The 20,799-nt window shown below is 37.3% G+C and overlaps 1 protein-coding gene across 5 annotated transcripts in view; it reads right to left on the bottom strand.

The window, feature by feature from the left end:
* Positions 1 to 20,799, bottom strand: part of pdlim7 (PDZ and LIM domain 7) — a 44,973-nt gene that overhangs the window by 20,538 nt on the left and 3,636 nt on the right. For all 5 annotated transcript variants that reach the window (XM_077247571.1, XM_077247573.1, XM_077247575.1 and 2 more), the window contains exons 3-4: positions 8,030 to 8,181; positions 730 to 760 (exon numbers count right to left, since the gene is read on the bottom strand). In XM_077247571.1, coding sequence (XP_077103686.1) covers positions 730 to 760; positions 8,030 to 8,181 — 183 coding nt within the window. The remainder of the gene's footprint in view (positions 1 to 729; positions 761 to 8,029; positions 8,182 to 20,799) is intronic.

Below are 20,799 nucleotides of genomic sequence, written 5' to 3' on the forward strand. Positions count from 1 at the left end.
TATTAAGCTTTGAATTAGCAATTCTAGCTATAATGTATCCAACTATAAAATCCATAAAGGCTAAATTAATTTACAGCATGTGCAAATGGGAAAATGTACATTTAGTCTGGTTTTGTGCATTCTGTGGCAATGCAAATTCAATCAAACCAAAAACTGGTTAAGGTAAGTTTTAAGCAAGACCAAAAGCAAGATGTTTAACATTAGAATCAGACGAGCAAATAGACAAACCACCCAAACTTCCGCAATATAGTGCAACCAGCCCACGAAAGCTAACAGAACCATGAAACTTACATAAGAATGAGTTATGAAGGATTGTGTATTTGAGATACAAGTATAAGTGTGGGGCTTAACTAAGATATGCTTTGGGGACAAAGTTGTGCCAAGAAATGAGCGAAATCGGACCAAAAAAAATCCTTTGGGAAGTACAAGGATGTACTTAAAAACAAAACATATTCATAAATAGCAAATGTTTGTAAAAGTTATTCCAGGGTCTCGTTGTATATACAATTTTATATTTAAATGAATGCTCACACACACACATACATCTACATATGATGTTGAGCTAGCTAGGTGTATGTGTGAGTGTCTGTCAGTCCTGAAGTATTCAAAGCAGCTGAGAACTTGAGAACAGATCTAAATGCGTTTCTTCAGATATCAGGAGCTGGTCGAGTGGTCTTGCGAAAGCTTTGCGTTCTGTCTGACAGAGGAGAAAAAGAGTAACCGTCTTACCTTCTGCTCTCCTCCGGCAGGATGGAAAGCTCTGCAGAGAGAAAATTAGAGAATGAATTCAATTATGCTCATTCATAAAATGACTCATTTCACTGCAATGTTTAAAATGTTAACCAAGGAGAATCTAATGGATGAACACTGAATCTGTTTTCAGCACTTTTTGTTGCCAAATTCAACAAGTCTCATGATGGGAATTCAATTGGTTCTTTCTGGCTCCCAAATCCCATTTTATCAGTCTGAATGGAATGTTGCAGCTGTATGTGTGGATTAATACCTGATGTCTGTCCAAATGTTTTGAAATAGACACATGTGACTCAAACATGTGGAATAGCAACGAATCAGATGTGGATAAATAAGAAAAAAAATCTAGTTATTAAAGTCACAAACACTTAAAAGTTGGCATTAAAACACCTTTTCAAACTGTTTTGTGCTCACTCTCTTAACAATTAACAAAAAAAGTGACCAAAGACCAGTCTATAGTACTCCAAAGTACCATGGTATTACCACTCAAAACCATCACTGTACTCCAGATAATCACTGTATTCTGTCCTAAACTGGACTGTCTAGGTTACCGGTAGTTTGACTGGGCTGGAAAAAACATTGCATTCCATCAGCTGCCTCCCTATGAGTCTGCATTTCCTGTGCCTATACACCACTTCCTGTGACAGTGATGGTGTCCTTTTGCACAGTGGCCTGCTTACAGATAACAGCTCAGAGAGAAAATGTAGAAGAAAATGGCACAACCAGGCTATTATAACAAGTGATATGGTCCAGGAAATGAACATCGTCCAGTGCAACTGACAATTTTCTATATGAATATATTTTCCCACAAACAAAATAAATCAACAAATCAATTCATTATTATTATTTATGGGGTCCTTCGGTCCAAATGGACCCGACACATTTAAATATATATTTTTTTAAATCATAGCTTCATCGGAATGGTCTGAAATTTGGTGACTTTTTTGGTTCTTGGCATATGAACATCCCAAAAAATTGGGGACAGGATTTGAATAATCTAAGTGGTTGTAAAAAAAAATTGTCACACTCAGGACCTTCGGGTCCAAATGGACCCGGATAGGAAATGAATGGCCAATTGGCAAAAACGTGAAAATAACGAGTTTTTTTGTGCGTACAATCTACAAATCAGCCACGATCCAGAAAAAAAGTACACAACAGTGAAGGGGTGAATCTATAAAACATCAAGAGTGCAAAACAGACATCCACACACACACACTTTTATACATAAACCAATAAATTCAGATTACCTATGTGTTTTGCATTTTTAAAATGCTCAGTTTGTCCACCAGATGTCATCCATCTCATTTCAAAAATTGCTTTCATGAGGTCTAGGCTTGACTCTAAAATGAAATACAGCTTTAAAAAAAATATATTATAATTTTCTATTATATTCAATAATATGGCAAATGGCAGGCAAATGGGTCATATTTATTGCATAAATATTAATTATATATCATAAAATTCTCAAAACACCAAAAAAGAAAAGAAATATTATTATAAAAAACAAGTAAAAAAAAAATTATGATTTTCTTTTAATAAATATGAATCCCACCCTTCCGGCCCATTTGGACCCGAAGGTCCTGAGTGTGACTCTGAAATGAAGGACCCCAGAGGGTTAAAACTTGCAATGTTTTCCTAAAATGTATTATACCTGCTTTCCTTCAATTTAAGATGGAATGAAAACGAATGACAATTAAAAAATAAATATGCAGAAAATCAACATGAAACTGAATTTGCAAGTCGTATTACATCCAATACATAACATATTTCCAGACAACCTGTATTACACAACCTAACACAGTTTTTGGTTAATAGTCCGTGTGGCTGTTCAGCTGTCATTACATAGGTAACCCTGTTTCAGTGGCAAGAGCAAACTATTGTATTTCGACAAAAGATTAAGACAAACATGTTAAGACAAATCAATTCTGATTTCACATTGAACTAAATGCTTTAAACAAACACTTTACTAACCAAAACACACAGGAAGGGAGAACTAGGACAATGATCTAAAGCAATACCGCTTAAGAGACTTTATGTTTCAAAGAACCATTGCAAACCACAATTGAAGAGGTTGCCCAAACGGCTATGTAAACCAAAAACGACACCACCCTCTGTAATAAAAGTATATCCCAGAGTAAATACAGACATGTTCAGACATTTGTCTCCAAGTATGCCTTTTCATCGGATGCAAACACTGTAATTTATCTGTGATGCACATCAACAACAGACAGACAGATACACTGACATGTCTGACAACCAAAGGACCCAAAACAATAGTCAAGATACTAGACATCTATGGGCATACTGGGCAAAGGGGTAATTATGAACACTGATAAACAGATGTTTTTTACAGTTATGTCAAAACAAACTCCACAAAAATGTCAAGAAATGACATCATTTAACCACCAGCAAAATGACTCATAAGGACACGCTCACTTTCATTCACACCTCCAATCAGGTTCCGTCCCCCAGCATTCAAACTAATTGGGGCCTTTTGACAAAGAGCTGTCTGGAGAATCGGCAACCTTTTATGACATAAAATATCCAGGTGAATCTCACTAAGAAATGTATGCATCATATTTTACAAAAAAATCCCAAAAAAGGGAGAACAAAGAGGAGATTATAATAGTTTGCATAAAGAAAATTATGCCTACTTTAGGACCATTTAAGACCATCATACTCACAAATTTTCATTACTATAATGTTAAGGGGGACTAATTTTATCTTTTATCTCAATAGGTTAATTAATAGGGTTCATTTCAAAATTACATAATATAACAAATATAAATACAAAATAAAAACAAGCTATTTAAAAAGGTATACACTGTGACTATGTTCAAAATTTACAGAATCTACGGTTGTCAGGTTCTTTCCATAAAATTTTCAGGAGACATTCATGGAGTCAACAAAGTTTTATTTTATTGACTGTAACAATTAAGTGCTGGCCACAAATTGTGCAAAAATAAAGGGGGAAAAAACACTAACTAATAAATGAGGCAAAAACAGCACATTACTGAGTTCTGGGTCTCAGATGTTTCTCAGGGATCCCTCACCAGAACTAACCCAGCCACAGACATTGAAGCTCTTTTAACAATCCAGACCAAACCATTTTGATAATTACAGGGGTATCACATGACTTCTCATTCCATTACATCAAACATAAAAGGGAAAAATATATATAACAATACACGGACAATAATGAACATAAGAATAATTTACCATAAAGCAATAAAGAAAATACACTTAAACATTCATTAGCAAAACACCTCCTTTAAACATGTGAATTAATAGACGACCCCAACACATATTGTCCTAAAAACTACATTTCCCATAATTCCCCATGAGATATATAAAGGACACCAGGAAAAGGCCGCACCCTTTTCATTCCAAACCGTTCCATGCTGCAGTCATGGATCCTGGCGAAACTATGGGTAAGATATACATATAAAAAACTTAAATAAAACTTTAAACCCATATTTTGGTTGTGGTTTCATTAACTCTAGCGTGCACTCTAGAAATAAATTGTAATGAACTTTGTTGCTCCTTGATATTTAAACCACTAAAGAGACCACGTAGCTTCTCCAATTCCAAGGTCTGGGTAACTTAAATTTAAACAGACAATATACATAGAAATTCCTAGACCAAAACAAAAAAATTAATTCCTTAAATCAAACAAAAATATCAATTATTACCCACAAAAAAAATAAAAATAAACTAGAACCAATTAAAATGTTCATTCAGGTGTGGCCTTAGCCATCACAACGGTATATAATGAGTGAGGATGAGTGAATGAGTTTTTTTTTAATCCTAAATCACTACGGTACACCTATAATAAGTGCTTATATTTGGAGTATTTTAGACCGAGCTGGACAACCGCTGCGGTGTAGCCCAGTATCTGCGTTACTCCTCATAACTCAGGCTGCAATGTTCTTCCACAAGACTCAAGCTGTTTTGTTTATTAACCGCTAGAGCATCGAAAGTTACAAATTCTATCTTTAATTACTATATAAAATATACTAAACACAAATTTCTGGGTGAAATATGACCCCAACTGTGTTGGAAGTCAAATACTTCCCTACTATATAGTACGCGAAAAACACTACACCACGTGAGTAGTACGTCCGAACGCATAGTATTCGAAAAACAGTATCCAAAAAGTCCCAGGAGATTCTGAAGTGCGCATTTGATGGACACTTTACCATCCCATGAGGCCACGGGAAATGATTTGTAAATGGCAGTGAAGCCATGCAACTGATGCTGGTAGGTCACATGACAGTAACAACATAGTACATCCAAATTTCATTCATACTAAATAAAACACTTTTTTTTACGGTCACAAAGTAAATTGAAATTCAGATGTGCAACCTACTCGGCGCATGCCTGTCTTGACAGTTTTCATGAGATTTGCCAGTTAAAAGAGACGAACAGTTTTACATATAAATATGGTCATGCAAATACTGTTTGAGCTAAGCCACGTTTTATCGAGGTAGACGCAATTCTAATAACTCAAGTGCAAGTTTTTATCCGTCTTCTCTTAAACAGGCCATTACTAACTGCTACAAGTGCTTACCTATGCGATGACATCTAAATGATTCTCGCACACCTAAAAAAGGAAGAAAACCACATTCATAACTGCGGTTTGGCCCATTAAACAGGCTCTTCGTCATCTTGTGTTGATCACAGGGACGGCTTAATGACAGAGCAGGAAGGAGTGCATCTGTCACTCGGCAGCTATACTCCTCTTTTCCCATTACTCATCTCTTAACCACAGACACTAGACTCTTTCCACCAGCAGCTCCTGTTCTGTCTGAGGGCAATAAGGTCCATTAGCTCTCCTTTTTTGGGCCCTTTCTGCAGCTTCCCAAAAGGAGTGCAATATAAGCGATATGAGAATTGTGTCACGAGGCATTGGAGTTTTCCCATCTCCACGCTGAAAAGTGAAGGGCAACTCAAGTCACGGAGTTAGCACTCTTTCTCCAGCTTATCTGCTCTACCTTTAGCCCAGGGTCATCCGAGCCACCCGACACTTATTACACAGCAGGAGAGTGAATTTATAAGATTTGTTCTATGTATTTAATACCTACCTTAAAATCTATTTGCACAACACAAGAGGCCTGAAGATCTAGAGGCCATTTAATTCAGCTTAAAATGCCACACAAGGTCCCACGCCAAGTTGACCAACACAATTGCTATGGAAACAGGCAAAAGACCTTTTCATTTGGTATATCTTGATAGATCTGCACTCTAGACACAACTTTGGGCCAAATTAAATTAAATTAGTAACCATTTAAAAGTCACATTGACATTTTCAAAACAGACCAAAATTAGATGCTAAATATCACAAGAGTGACTGCACAGTTTTTTTTTGGCCTTGAAGCATTTTCCCCATTGATTTTACATTAATGCATCTGGAAGAGGTTTTATCCACAGCATCACTTTGTGTATTCCCTGTGATTAAAGCCTACGATCTTGCCGTTGTGAACCATGATTTTCAAACTGAGCTAGACATTTTCCATAGGCATTAACACACACACTTTAATAAGTGGCGACCTTGAGTGTCCAGAAAGGCGCCAAACAAATAAAATGTATTATTATTAATAATAAAGTGTAAAATACTAATAGTTATATACTGTTATAGTATATATTAATATAGTATACAGTCAGGGTCAGAATTAATGGCACCTCTGGAAAATATGATCAAAACTGGCTGTAAAAAATAAATCTGCATCGTTTATCCTTTTGATCTTTCATTCAAAAAGTTGCCAAAAATCTCACCTTTCATTGAAGTAAAAGAATTGAAAGTGGAGGGGAAATCACATTATGAAATAAATGTTTTTCTCCAAAACACGTTGGCCACAATTATTGGAACCCTTTTATTAAATACTTTTTGCAATCTCCTTTTTTTAAGATAACAGCTCTGAGTTTTCTCCTATAATGTCTGATGAGTTTGGAGAACACCTGACAGGAGATCAGAGACCATTCCTCCATACAGAATCTCTCCAGATCCTGTAGATTTCCAGATCCATGTTGGTGCTTCTCCTCAGTTCACTCCACTCATCAGGTCAGGGAACTGGGACGGTCATGGCAGAAGCTTCATTTTGTGCTCTGTAACACATTTTTGTGTTGATTTTTATATTTGTTTTGGATCGTTGTCCAGATGGAAGATCCAAAAGTGGCCCATTATAAGATTTCTAGCAGAAGCCGTCAGGTTTTGATTTTTTTCTGTTGATAATTGATAGAATCCACGATGCCATGTATCTGAACAAGAAGTCCAGGACCTCCAGCAGAAACTGACCCCAAGACTCAAGTAATCTCTGCAATTCTCCATCTGTGATCCTTGAAGAATCTCTGGCCACTCAAACTCTCCTCCTCACCGTGCATTAAGGCAATATAGACACACGTCCTCTTCCTGGCAGATTCATAACATCTTTAGTTGATTGCAACTTCTTAGTTATTGCCCTGATGGTCAAAATGGGGATTTTCAATTCTTTAGCTATTTTCTTACAGCCACTTTCTATTTTGTGATGCTCAACAATCTTTTGATGCACATCAGAACTATATTCTTTGGTTTTACTCATTGTGATTGATGAATAAGAGAATATGAGAATAATTCTCATATTTAAACTCCTGTGAAACAAGAAGTCATAGCTAGACGGTCTCATGTTCCTAGTCACCCTGGTGTGCTAAAAAAAAAGGTAAACATTAATGGTAATATACTTCAGAGATATTTTACTCGTAAAAAATTCTAGGGGTACCAATAATTGTGGCCAACGTGTTTTGGAGAAAAACATTTATTTCATGATGTCATTGAATTCATAATCCAATGAATTGGATACAATTCATTTTCTTACATCTGGCGTCTTGTTGTTGCACCCTATAGGCAATGGTTTTGGCATCCTTACCAAAACAATGGTAAACCCATATAAACAACCAATTACATTAAATGGAAGTACTCTTCACAGGTATCTATTATCTAAAGCAAATGGTGTCCGACTAGTCTTTTTTTTCAAAGCCCCTCAAAGCTCTTTGAAAGTTGTAGACATCTAAAATCATTTGTTTAGATGTTTATAATGCAACACATGTGGTAAAATTCACACTCTATCTTTCAAGACTGTAATAAAAGGGGTTTTGAGTGATGCATTAACCAGAGAACTCAATTTCCTGTTAAGTCATCCTCTCCCCTGTAATGTGATCCTGAAACTCAAAGACAGTGATGAAAGACGCTGAGTAAGTGTAACTGTAAGTGTGTGTGTGTGTGTGTGTGTGTGTGTGTGTGTACCTGCTCAGAGTGAGTGTGAGGGAGTCGGTTGCGGCTCTGATCTTGTTCTGTGCCTCCACATGGGTCATCTCCTCTGCGTTGGCCTCAGAGATGGATACCACCCAATCTCCAACACCCACTCCGGCCTGGGTCGCCTTGCCGCCTGGGGTCAGCTGAAACAGCCAAAGAGAACAAACATTAGTCACGCTCTGTCTAATGAAGTGTCAGGAGAAGACTTTCAGCTAACCCAAAACATTTAAAATCAAAAACAGATTTTCCCATTTTTTGAAGCAAGTGAGTGGTGCTGAAAACAAACAACACAGGGGTGTTGTAAGTGTTGCCATGGTGCCAGGTTTCTAAAGCACTTTTTTGTGTGGTTGCTAGGGTATTCTGGGTTATTACTAGGCAGTTGAGTAATAACCAAAACCTATCTCTATGTCTCTATGACTTCTCTGGTCTAAACATATGGCTATTCTCACACCTCCTACAGTGTGTAAATTTATAGGAGTTTTAGCTTGATTTCTTGTCCATCAAGGGGAAATCAAGACTCATAGCACAGACACACACAATAAGATGCAAAATGTTTGGTATAATTTCCATCTGTCAAATTCAAGTACTAAAATTACTGAACTAAAACTGAAAAATAAATAATTACATACTATTTTAAATGTTTTTTAAACAAAAAACAATTAAAAAGAGAAAAGCGTCACGGTGGGGTGCAGGCAGAAGAACATGAGGGGTCCAAAGTTCCAATGCAAAGCGTTTACTTACAATAATATAACAAAAACTGGTACAGACAGACACAAGGTTCACACACACCAAATACAAAAGAGAACAGACAAAGACTGACTGAACAGAAGAGAACTAAATACAAACACAGATGAACATTGATTAACAGAACACAGGTGAAACCGATGATGATAATTAACTAAACACAGGTGATGCAGATGAACTAAATTACAGTAACCATGGAAACAGATGACTGCCTGGAAAACAGAACAAAGGAATACATGTGACTAGTGACAAGAAGACTCAAGAAACACAAGTGTGACAAAAAAGACATAAAAAATGACTAAAATTTAATTAAAATGAAAATATAAAACTAGCATGATGCAGGATAAGCTTTTTGTTAAAATGTAATACTTAAGGTTAGCGTATTTAAGTCCCTAACCCCTAGTATGAACCATAGCTATATTAATGCCCACCTTAACACCACAACTGTGAATCTCCAAAGGAATAAACAATGTATTTAATATGTGAAAGCTGATGAATGTATTATAATTTGACCCAGATTGTAAAGATACCTAAATTCAGTGCTCTGTAGGCCACCATGAGTTGAGAAGATTAAAATGAGAACACTTCTCTGAACCTGCAAACCTGACCCGTTTTATCAAAAACAAATTGATATTAGCCAACCACACACCTCATGCTGAACCATTCAAAACCACGTCAACTCTAAAACCACAGCAGTGAAAAAAGCAGTACACCTAATTCCCAATCAATCAAACCCTACCGCACAAGAACAAACACACCTGAGAGGAAGTGAAGTCTACAGACAAACAGACAGACAAAGAACTCACAATGTAATGCTGTTGATAAATCCATCACAACACAAAAGCCAGTCTAAAATAATCCAGCAGTTTAACGCAGCATTGACTTTTACTGTCTCACTGTGCAGCACTTTCAGATAAGGCCTTCTTGGCAATGAAGCGAGCTACAGCATATAAATCACTCCGAAAAAGGCCAGAGCCGTCGCCCAAAAGGAAAAGTGAATAGAATGTAGGGAAACATACAAATGCCTGAGTTACATGGAAATGAACATTCAAAATGTTCTACTGTCTGACTCAGTGTACAATATGAATGGGGAAATTATGTTCTGCCATGTAACATATGAGTCACGTTCATGTGTATATCACAGACTTATGCTAGAGAAGAATATATGTCCCAGATTTAAGTGTATACTTTGTTCACCACTGGAATAGCACAACCAAAATGTGAAACTCCAAGGCTTAGGTCAACCTGTGTCTGAAGCCTTCTAGGAAAATAAGACCAGCAACAGTTTCAGATAACTACTGAGCAAAGTGTGAACAATTTGAACATCACACACTGATGACAAAGCACACAACCTAGAACCCGCCAATCTGATCCGCCATATAAAATTTCTGAACATTCATTCCAAACCATGCGTGCTCCGACAAGCTTTGGAGGAATTTCTCTGACCTATTGTTGATCTGGCAAGCAGTTCAGCTAGATTTCCACTGGAGATGAACATTTATGTGGAAACTTTACTCAAAAATCCCACAGAAACGGTGAATAGGAAAGATTTGAGTACCAGCCTAAAGCTAAAAGGTACACTTAAATAGAGAAGTCTGGAGAATTTCTGTTAGCATTCCCAATCATTTCGATCATAGTTGCTCTGCTTTTCAATGGCCAGGCATCAATGAAGAAAGATGCTTTTTGAGCCAGATGGCGTAACAGGATCATGAGAAATCTTAACCCTGTGGACCCAAACAGCACCACCACATTTGGCAACAAATAAAAGCAACTAAAAATGCAAAATGCTATGCATCATTAATAGCACTTAGTCTGTGTAATAAGACATTTGGTGGTATCACCCTAATGAGATCCAGCTTTTGCTATTCATGTATTTGAATGCAATGCACATGGTCTGTCCTCGTGTCTATATAAAGCTGTACCCAAAGTTTTACCATCTGTTCTGGACATTTCAGACTCCCTATCCATCCATTCTCCAAGTTCTACCACGTTTCCGGTTTCGACCGCCTGCTACTCACTTCAACAAACATTTACAAGTCTTCTCTGCTGAGCTCTGAATCCGGAGTTAGACAACACTGGGGGAAGAGAACAAAAGTTATTGTCCTCGGGCCTCAGCCCTCAACAGCCTGTTTGAGACCATGCAAATATTTATGAAACATAAGAAGCATTGTGACGTTGTCAGGACATCATGAGGAAATGGCTGCGGTTTGAAAAACAATCCTGCAGAAAGTCCTCCCTCAGATATAGCGCTTCGGCAAGCCCACAGGAAACAGACCAGACCAGACCAGGAGAGGTCATCCAAAAAACAATTAATTCAATCGTCTCTTACTCACCCTCATATTAGGGCTGCACGACTTAAAATTGTCAATTTTCTGATAAAAATTGTGATTTAAAATGTAATATAAAAAAAGTTCTGCTGTCCCTGTAGGTCTGCACAATTTGGCCAAAACTTTTATAAGTATTTGACTATATAATAATAATAATAATAATAATTATTATTATTATTATTAAAAATGCTGTTGTAATATTTCATGGCAAAATAATATTTTTTATTATTTTTTATTTTTTAACAAATACTAATGTATTACTATTGTAATATTTTAATGTAAAAAAAGAGCATTTAGTAATAATATAAGCAGTGTTGCCACTGGTTCCGATGAACATACTTTGACATTTTGCTCTATAATATAAACTGAACACTCTCACACCCCAAAACTGTCTTATCTTTTGCTTATTAGAAACACGCCTTCAAAAATAAACATAACTGATTCAAAATTTGCTTTTTCGGTATGCGGCGAATTAGTCTTCTGGAATCTGATGTCTCCCTGCACCACTCTATATTGCGTTACTCTCTAAAAAAGTAACTAATTGCGTTACATAGTTACTTTTTATAGAAAGTACTAGTATGTTACGTACGGCTGGGCTTGCTTGAAATAAATAAATAACATTTCTATTTTTATCGAATGTAAGGGCCCTTTTACACTCTTACTTCAGCAATGAAAACAAAAAAATTAAACAAATGTGAAAGTAATTTTTTTCTTATTAGTATAGTTGGATTGCATCATTAAAGGGTCATCAGTAAAGACATTGGTTAATAAATTTAGATTAAATAAATTATATAAGTGTAATTTAAAATATTTAATTATTGCAGGTTTGCGTAATATTCTGAGTTTGGATTTTACTGTTTTTACTCATTTTGGGATATATTGAATCGGTTTTTGTGCAAGTGAAATGCTCACATTTAGCGAAGAACAGAGGTGTCCCTAAACATAGGTTTACAGGTCCCAACTCGGTCCTGGAGGGCCACGGTCCTGCAGAGTTTAGCTCCAACTTGCCTCAACACCTGTCTGGAAGTTAGTATGCCTAGTAAGAGCTTGATTAGCTGGTTCTGGTGTGTTTAATTGGGTTTGGAGCTAAACTCTGCGGGACAGTGGAGCTCCAGGAGCAGGATTGGAAACCTTAACTTGAGTTGCTCATTTGAAACTCAGATATTTTTTGAGTTCTACTAATTACTTGGAAAAAAGTACTCCGATTATGTAACTTGTGTTACTTGCAATACATTACCCCTCAGCACTGAATAAAATAATAAATTATTGTATTAAAAATACTAGTAATTAAAATACTAAATAAAAATACTAATGTTTGTCTTAATTTAATTTTTAAAAGTTAAACTCAAACATTTTTTATTTCTTTTTTTTAATCAAAGAGAGCCAAAAACGCCTTTTTTGTTGTTGTTGATAAGCACTTATAAAATGCCTGTTGTCAGAAGATGAGTTTGTGTTGAGCAGCATTTACTGTAAACCGAGCCACTCTGAGACACTGAAAACACTGGATAATAAGCTGCTTGTGTGTAAAAAAAGAAAACAGTGCCACGCTTCAATGTGAAACGTGCAGTCTTTGCGATTTGACACATTTGATCACACTAACACCGTGTCCTAACCAGCCGCGACGGCGGCGACACGCAACAATTCTATTTAGAAACGGTTTCTATTTTTCTGCGACGACAAACACAAAGTGTGGCAATGATAATCTCAGGTACTGTTTATGTGCTTTATTTAATGTTAAAAGCATGCAATGGGACTTTGAATATCATTTAGTGCTCACAGCTTTGTAGCTGTAAAATCAACAATGGATAATTCACCTCAGATCTTAAAATGAAACAAATGGAAACAAGAACGTTTTAAGTATTTTTATTTTTTAATAATATTTAAATGGTGTAATATTTGTGAATTTGATTATGTAGCCTACTTATCCATTTTCTTGCGAGTGCCGTCAAGATTACTCTCTGGTGCTGTGCACTTGCCGTGAGACTCCGCCCACACGCTGTTCTGATTGGTTGTGGGTTTTGATTGATTTTGACGCATCTCGCAGTCACGTCGCGTTTTGTGTGGACCAAGCGTGCCGCACAAGCCCTGAAAAGTGAAGCCAAAGCGTCTTGATCGCCCCCCCGGTGACCGGTCCTAGTATAGCTCATAAACCCCGCCTCCCCATGTTATTCAATGGGACGTGAGACCAACTAAACAATTAAATTACACTTCACATATCTTTTTTCCAAAGATAGTTTCTGTCATTTACTGTAGTTTTCATCACGCTGATGTAATTTCAAGTCTTTGTTTTTAAAATAAGTTTGTTTTTAGTTAGTTATTTGATGCTATAAAAATGGTGCTGTGGCGTACATGATTGACAGCTGTGATTGACAGGTTCTCTGAGCAAAGGGGTCACTGAAGCAACAACGGACTTTTTTTCGGGATCTTTGGAGGACTGAGGAGATTGGAGCTTTAAATTTAATATCTAAATTTCTATAATTAATTATTTCACACCTACATAATGGTTTGTTCTGCAGCAGAGGCGCGTGCTTACGATTGATCCAGCGAGAGTGAGGGCGGGTCTGGTCCCGAAATCGCAACTGCACAGACTCAAGTCCCAAGATGTCAGCGCCATATCGGGGCAATGGCGGTTTCACTTCTCGCCAATGGAAGAGAACGAAGGGGCGTCGTCCATCTTTTTTTACTGTCTATGGTGTGGACAGACAAATTATTTGTCGCTGGAATCTGGTTAGGACATGGTGTAAGCCATAACGTGATTTTGACCTCATGTCATTTCAAACCAACAAAAAAGGACGTTAAGCAGAATACATTCCATGGAAGTGGATAATGACCAGGGGGCGTTAAGCCCATTAAGTAGTTGGTGAGATTTATTCTAAGTCAACAATACTTTTATGGTGCTTTTAGTCATTTTAGATCTTCCCTGGTCACTATTCACTTTCAACAGGGAAAGAGCAGTGCAAACATCCTGCCAAACATCTATTTGTTTTCAGTGGATGGGGGGAACAAAATCGTGTAAGCGAGTTAATGACAGGATTTATTTTACTTTTTCATTTTTGGGTGTACTATCCCTTTAAAAATAAACGCATAGGAAGGAAGGAAGGAAAGAAAGAAAGAAAGAAAGAAAGAAAGAAAGAAAGAAAGAAAGAAAGAAAGAAAGAAAGAAAGAAAGAAAGAAAGAAAGAAAGAAAGAAAGAAAGAAAGAAAGAAAGAAAGAAAGAAAGAAAGAAAGAAAGAAAGAAAGAAAGAAAGAAAGAAAGAAAGAAAGAAAGAAAGAAAGAAAGAAAGAAAGAAAGAAAGAAAGAAAGAAAGAAAGAAAGAAAGAAAGAAAGAAAGAAAGAAAGAAAGAAAGAAAGAAAGAAAGAAAGAAAGAAAGAAAGAAAGAAAGAAAGAAAGAAAGAAAGAAAGAAAGAAAGAAAGAAAGAAAGAAAGAAAGAAAGAAAGAAAGAAAGAAAGAAAGAAAGAAAGAAAGAAAGAAAGAAAGAAAGAAAGAAAGAAAGAAAGAAAGAAAGAAAGAAAGAAAGAAAGAAAGAAAGAAAGAAAGAAAGAAAGAAAGAAAGAAAGAAAGAAAGAAAGAAAGAAAGAAAGAAAGAAAGAAAGAAAGAAAGAAAGAAAGAAAGAAAGAAAGAAAGAAAGAAAGAAAGAAAGAAAGAAAGAAAGAAAGAAAGAAAGAAAGAAAGAAAGAAAGAAAGAAAGAAAGAAAGAAAGAAAGAAAGAAAGAAAGAAAGAAAGAAAGAAAGAAAGAAAGAAAGAAGAAGGAAGGAAGGAAGGAAGGAAGGAAGGAAGGAAGGAAGGAAGGAAGGAAGGAAGGAAGGAAGGAAGGAAGGAAGGAAGAAAGAAAGAAAGAAAGAAAGAAAGAAAGAAAGAAAGAAAGAAAGAAAGAAAGAAAGAAAGAAAGAAAGAAAGAAAGAAAGAAAGAAAGAAAGAAAGGGGAATGTGGACGGTTGAGTATGCAGATAAAGCTGATGGACACGGCCACCTGTGATCCTGGCTCAAGTTCAGAACCCAGCTGTTCCTAGACTTGAGTCTGGTGGCAGTTAAGTGCTGCGCTAAGACCTTTTACAAGTCAAATGGGGAAGAGTAGAGAAACATTAAACCCTCTGACATCAATGTGCAGGACGACACAAGAAAATACACTCATATAAACGCTACAAACAAGGACGGTAGCCATATTAGATGTTCAATGGAGGATGATCTGGGTCACAATCAACAATAAGAATAGAGTCTTTGACATATCCCATGTATGTCCTGGATATTCAATGCTAAATAGTCATTAAAATCATGGCCCATTAGGAATTTTCTACCCCAGACATGCAGCGGCCTATCCTTTTGTCCTTGATGGTGCTGAAAGTTTATGTGGCGACCCTAAAGACCACCCCGTTAAAATCCTTGCCGCATTTCACTTTCCATTTCCTTTTGGGGGGCTGTAAGACTCTGGGCCTCAGTGCAATTGCGTCAGCTGATACGAGTGAGCCATAAATATCTTCTTGGATGTAAGAGCCAAGCTTTAAACCAAACTATCTTCAGAAGTCTCCTAGAGCAGCCACTGCCACGCTGGCTAACAAGCCCTCCAAAAGCAAACAAACATATTGACAAACTTGTTAAAATGACTGTGACAAACTCAGATGATTAGGTGCACAGGCCAGAGACACTGGGAATACGATCAGTAAACCAAGAACTAAATGTTTCTCATGAGGAACGTCAAGTGCATCTCTCTCTTTAATTTTGTTAAAATAACAATTCAGCCAAAAGGGAAATGCTGTCATTTTGAAGACCTACTCTTTTCTTTTTCTTTTCCCCTGAGGAACACAAAAACTAAATTTTAAAATAATCTTCATACAATGACAGTTCTTGGTGACAATGTTATTGTTGACCAAAACAAATACCATAAATATATTATGACAGTCGTCTACTTGTGTGCTGTACTCTCAAAGGACCAAAATGTTGGTAGTTATTCACTGAAAACCTCAAACTCCGCTGTAGCTCTGCCTTTTTTAAAAATCGGATTCGAACGCGAAAGATTATCAGTGAATAACTTTCATATCTTTCATTTTCAGTCAATTATCTTTCATTTTCTTGACAACCATGGGAATCCTGAACTGTACTAGTACAGAAAAGAGCCATGTAAATATTCTTTAAAATTACTACTTTTGAGTTCCACTGAAATAAGACAATAAAGGATTATTGTAGCAATGTTCAGGGAAGAAGGAGGCGGGAACCGGCAAACAATCAAATTATACTTAATTTAAAATAAAACAAACAAACCCAAATACCGCCAGCAGCCCCTCGCGGACGACTGCTGGCTACCGAAAATGCACATAACTGCCAGCAGCCCCTCGCGGACGACTGCGGCTAAAATAAAATACAAAAACCAAACACAACTAAAACACAGGCCTGTTCCTCTCTCGATCATCAACGTCGTCGCTCCTCCTTTATGCTTCCGCTCCACCATGAGAGATGCGAGACCGGTGTGCTTCACAGGTGTTGGTCATTCGCAAACGCACCACCGGCCTTGCGCCTTGCTCTCACGTACCTCGGCCGTCCTGTTTGCCACAATTATAAGGGCATAGAACACTTCATTTTATAAAAATGTTAACATAAATATAAACCTATAAATATTATTAGCCAATAGAGGGACATTCTCATTCTAGAGAACATATGACTGCTGAACAAAATAAGTGAGCGCAGATTTAGTCAACAATATTTTAAGTCCGTTTTCCTGAAAGAGAAAAAAGGACTGTTAATTTGAAATCCTTATATCTGATATAAATTGGATTATGTCAACTTTTAAAAGCACACTAACATGTAGATGGCCTAAAGGCTAACAGTCATTGACTAAAAGCCACAAAACTCCCATTTTGATTTTATGGGGTCTCTAACCTCCAGAGTAATATGCACAAAGTAATAACTGTCTTCATCAAGGGAGCAGACCACCTTCAGTTCGGGTTAACGTCACAGAGCTGGAACCCCAGGGAACAAAAAAATCACAAACAGAAAACTTAAACTGTTCTCTAATCTTCTAAAGATTACATCATAGATAATTTTCAAATTGCAGTTGTTTAATTTCACGAATGGCATTTTGCCTGCTAATACAAACCAGATGGACATCCACTGAAGCAAATACAAATCATAACATTTGTACACTGTAATCATTATGGATTTCACAGCTTGTACACAGATCCAACTGTTTATGTCATCTCATCTGTAGGTTTCACTTGCATTCATTTCACCAGGAAAGTATTCCTTTGTGGTCCAAGAACCACGTCATCTGGTTTTGGGAATGATGACTGGAGACATTAATGGATAGTGGGTACAAAGGGCAAACAAAGGGCTGCTGCTCTGTTGCCAGAAATAGGAAAGCAGCGTTAAAATCCCAGGAATCTTGAAGAAATGTGCCGAGGTGTCCAATGAAATGCGAACAGGAGGAGGAGGAGGTGGTGAAGGAAAGGAGGAATGACAGGGAAATGCTCAGAGAAATATTAAGGCCAGTCCAGTTTCCAAATACCATCAGCTGATGAACTCAATCCATATTTAAGACATGGGGAAAATACAGTCACTAATGCTGCTAGACCAGGGATGGGCAACTCCGGTCTTCGAGGGCCACTGTCCTGCAGAGTTTAGCTCCAACCCTAATTAAACACACCTGAACAAGCTAATCAATGTTTTCAGGATTACTAAATATTTTTTGTCAGGGTTGCAGCTAAACTCTGCAGGACAGTGGCCCTCGAGGACCGGAGTTGCCCATCCCTGTGCTAGACTGTATTAGTAATGTGGGACTGTGGTGGTTTTTTAGCTAATTATATGGTTGCTAAGGTGTTACTAGGTGGTTACTTAATGGCCCAAGTCAAAAGAAACCAAACAAAAGACATAGCTTGGGTCCCTCATTTAATGGAAGTCTTCTTTGGATTTCTGCGCATGTTTATCATCCAACTGGTCAAAACTGTAAACCAGATTTCTTAGAAAAGCACCTCTCCTCAAAGACTATCATTGGTTTAGCACAAGCGGTGCAGAATGAGTTAGATAGATGCCAAAGTTTAAAACACAGGATTAGCGGTTTGTTCAAATCAAGTACCACTAATTATTGTGTATAACAGCAAATGTTTAAGCAGTCCTCTATAAATAAGCCACTATGTTCCATTTCATCATTCTCCTGTTTGAATGGCCAGCCTTGTGTGCATCAGCACATAATACCTCACTCTTTAACCTCTTTGTTCTCCCATTGAGGAGAAGGGGGGAAACAGACCACCCATCTTCAGATTACTACCCTTTAAAACCTGTGGACAGGGCATATCTTCATTAAAGGATTGGTTCACCTCAAAATGAAAATTTCCTAATAATTTGCTCACCCCAATGCCATCCAAGATATCCATGTCTTTCTTTCCTCAGTGGAAGAGAAAATAAGTTTGAGGAAAACATTTCTGGATTTTTGTTCGAATATTGGACTTCAATGGCAACCAGCGTTTTGAAGTCCAAATCAATGCAGTTTCAAAGATCTTTGAAGTGCTCAAAACGGCTGTGCACGATCGCAGCTGAGGAAGAGAGGCTTATCTAGCGAAGCGATCAAAAGAAAAATATATATACATACTTTTTAACTACAATTGTTCGGATTGAGCTGATCTGCAACGCGCCGGGAACTACACGTTGAAAGGTCACGTTTACCTAAAAACGTTTAGGTTTTAAAAGATTTAAACACACAGGATACGCACACGTAAGGACCATTTTAAACACTAATAAGACACAAAGACAAAAATATGTCATTCAACATACAGTACAATTTGAACTATCCTCCTTCGCACGGTGACCTTTCAACGTGATGACGTAGTTCCCGGCGCGTTGCAGATCAGCTCAATCCGAACAATTGTAGTTAAAAAGTATGTATATATATTTTTTTTTTTGAAAATGACCCATCATTTCGCTATATAAGACTCTCCTCCTCAGCTGCGATCGTGCACAGCCATTTCAAGCACTTCAAAGATCTTTGAAACTGCATTGATTTGGACTTCAAAACGCTGGTTGCCATTGAAGTCCATTATTGGAAGAAAAATTATTATTTTTCTCTTCCACTGAGGAAAGAAAGACATGGATATCTTGGATGGCATTGGGGTGAGTAAATTATTAGGAAATTTTTGTTGATTTTGAGGTGAACTAATCCTTTAACTCACGATTCGTTTCAACCCAGCGTGATCTAACACTGCATAATTCAACAGTACGGTAATGTAGAAGGGTTTAGCCTTCTGTCAAGATGAATGAATCACCGTCTTTCCTATCAGACTAACAAATCACCTTTAACAGCATAGTGTAATCTCAAACGACAGAACAAACACACCTAATGAGTCATCTAATGTCACAGTAATGACTGGCTGATGTCAACCTGAACATAGGAAGCTCTCCGACTGTAACATTCCTTTGAAAATTAATTTTCACATCTGTCAAGAGGTGAGGACGAATGTGATGTGTTAAACATACGGCACTTTCCAGGTCATGTGATTAGCATTAAGGTAGTAAATGGTGATCATTTGCCAATTTAGGGCTTTACAATAGTCTTTGTGAGGCCTAGAGATCCACTGAAAAATAAAGTAAATAACTGATCCATCTGGATGGACTTATCTCCACTCCACAAGTTTCCATTTCTTCGATTTAATGCTGAAGCGGTTCCTGCAGTTTAACTAAAAAAGAAGATATCCTTCATTTCCAAAATGATAGTCATCATTTTTGTTATGTTAGCTCTAGCATGAGGAGATGCTGGTATCTGTTCAGTCCTGTAATGAAATCATTCTTCATAAACCCAAGACCCTGCAATGCACTTTATGAGAAGTTAAATCAGGTTAAGAATGACACGCACAGACACGCTCCTGCTATTACATAACATCTGGCAACAGCAGGCGACTTTATGGTCGGCTCACACACTGACGGATGAAGTCACCATTTTGACTAAAGCAGTGTCAATGCAAGTCATCAATGCCGACAGACGTCTGAGGGCTAAACAGATGTACCCGGCTGCAGGTTATACTACCATGTCAGAAAAAGAAAGGAAAATTGTGAAAATGTTGTAAAATCTGGCAGAGCTGAAAACATAGAAAGTCCAGTTATTGTTCCTCAATATTTAAAACTATTTAGAAGCCGATATTAATATAAAGTAAATGGGACATACAATTGCTGAAAACTGGCTGTCAGGATCTTTTTTAACTTTTACACAAGTTAAATGCTACTTTTGGTAACTTCTTCAGCCAAGTGGTAGTCATTACTCTCAAAATGGCAAAAAAAAAACAAAAAGACAAATGAACCAAGTCAAACATTAAGAAGTATGCAGATGTAGACAAGAAAAGCTATGAAGAACAAGACCCATTACTTAATGCAATAAAACAAGAAGACAAGACTTGTGAACCGTGTCATTTCTGCTGCACTAGCATAACTTATAGAAACTGCAAAAATGACTTTTCAAACTTGTCTGTCATTGGTTGAGCAATCAGACAGTCTTGCCCCAAGCTAATCCAGTGTTCCAGTCTTGTGTTGGGGTGTTTCACAAACAAAGACTGGTAACTCTCTGCTTAACCACCGCACTACAATTCATCTTTGGAGAAATTCACAACGGTTTCCGTTAAAATGCTGAATTGTTGAACTACGATGGTAACCATGCAACCATAGTTGGCTAACAATGCTTTGGGGAAACGCATCGCTAGTTAGGATGCTCAA

Source organism: Siphateles boraxobius, unplaced genomic scaffold (assembly GCF_051911475.1).
Source record: "Siphateles boraxobius isolate OS27281-9 unplaced genomic scaffold, OSU_SipBor_1 3, whole genome shotgun sequence".
NCBI classification, from domain to species: domain Eukaryota; kingdom Metazoa; phylum Chordata; class Actinopteri; order Cypriniformes; family Leuciscidae; genus Siphateles; species Siphateles boraxobius.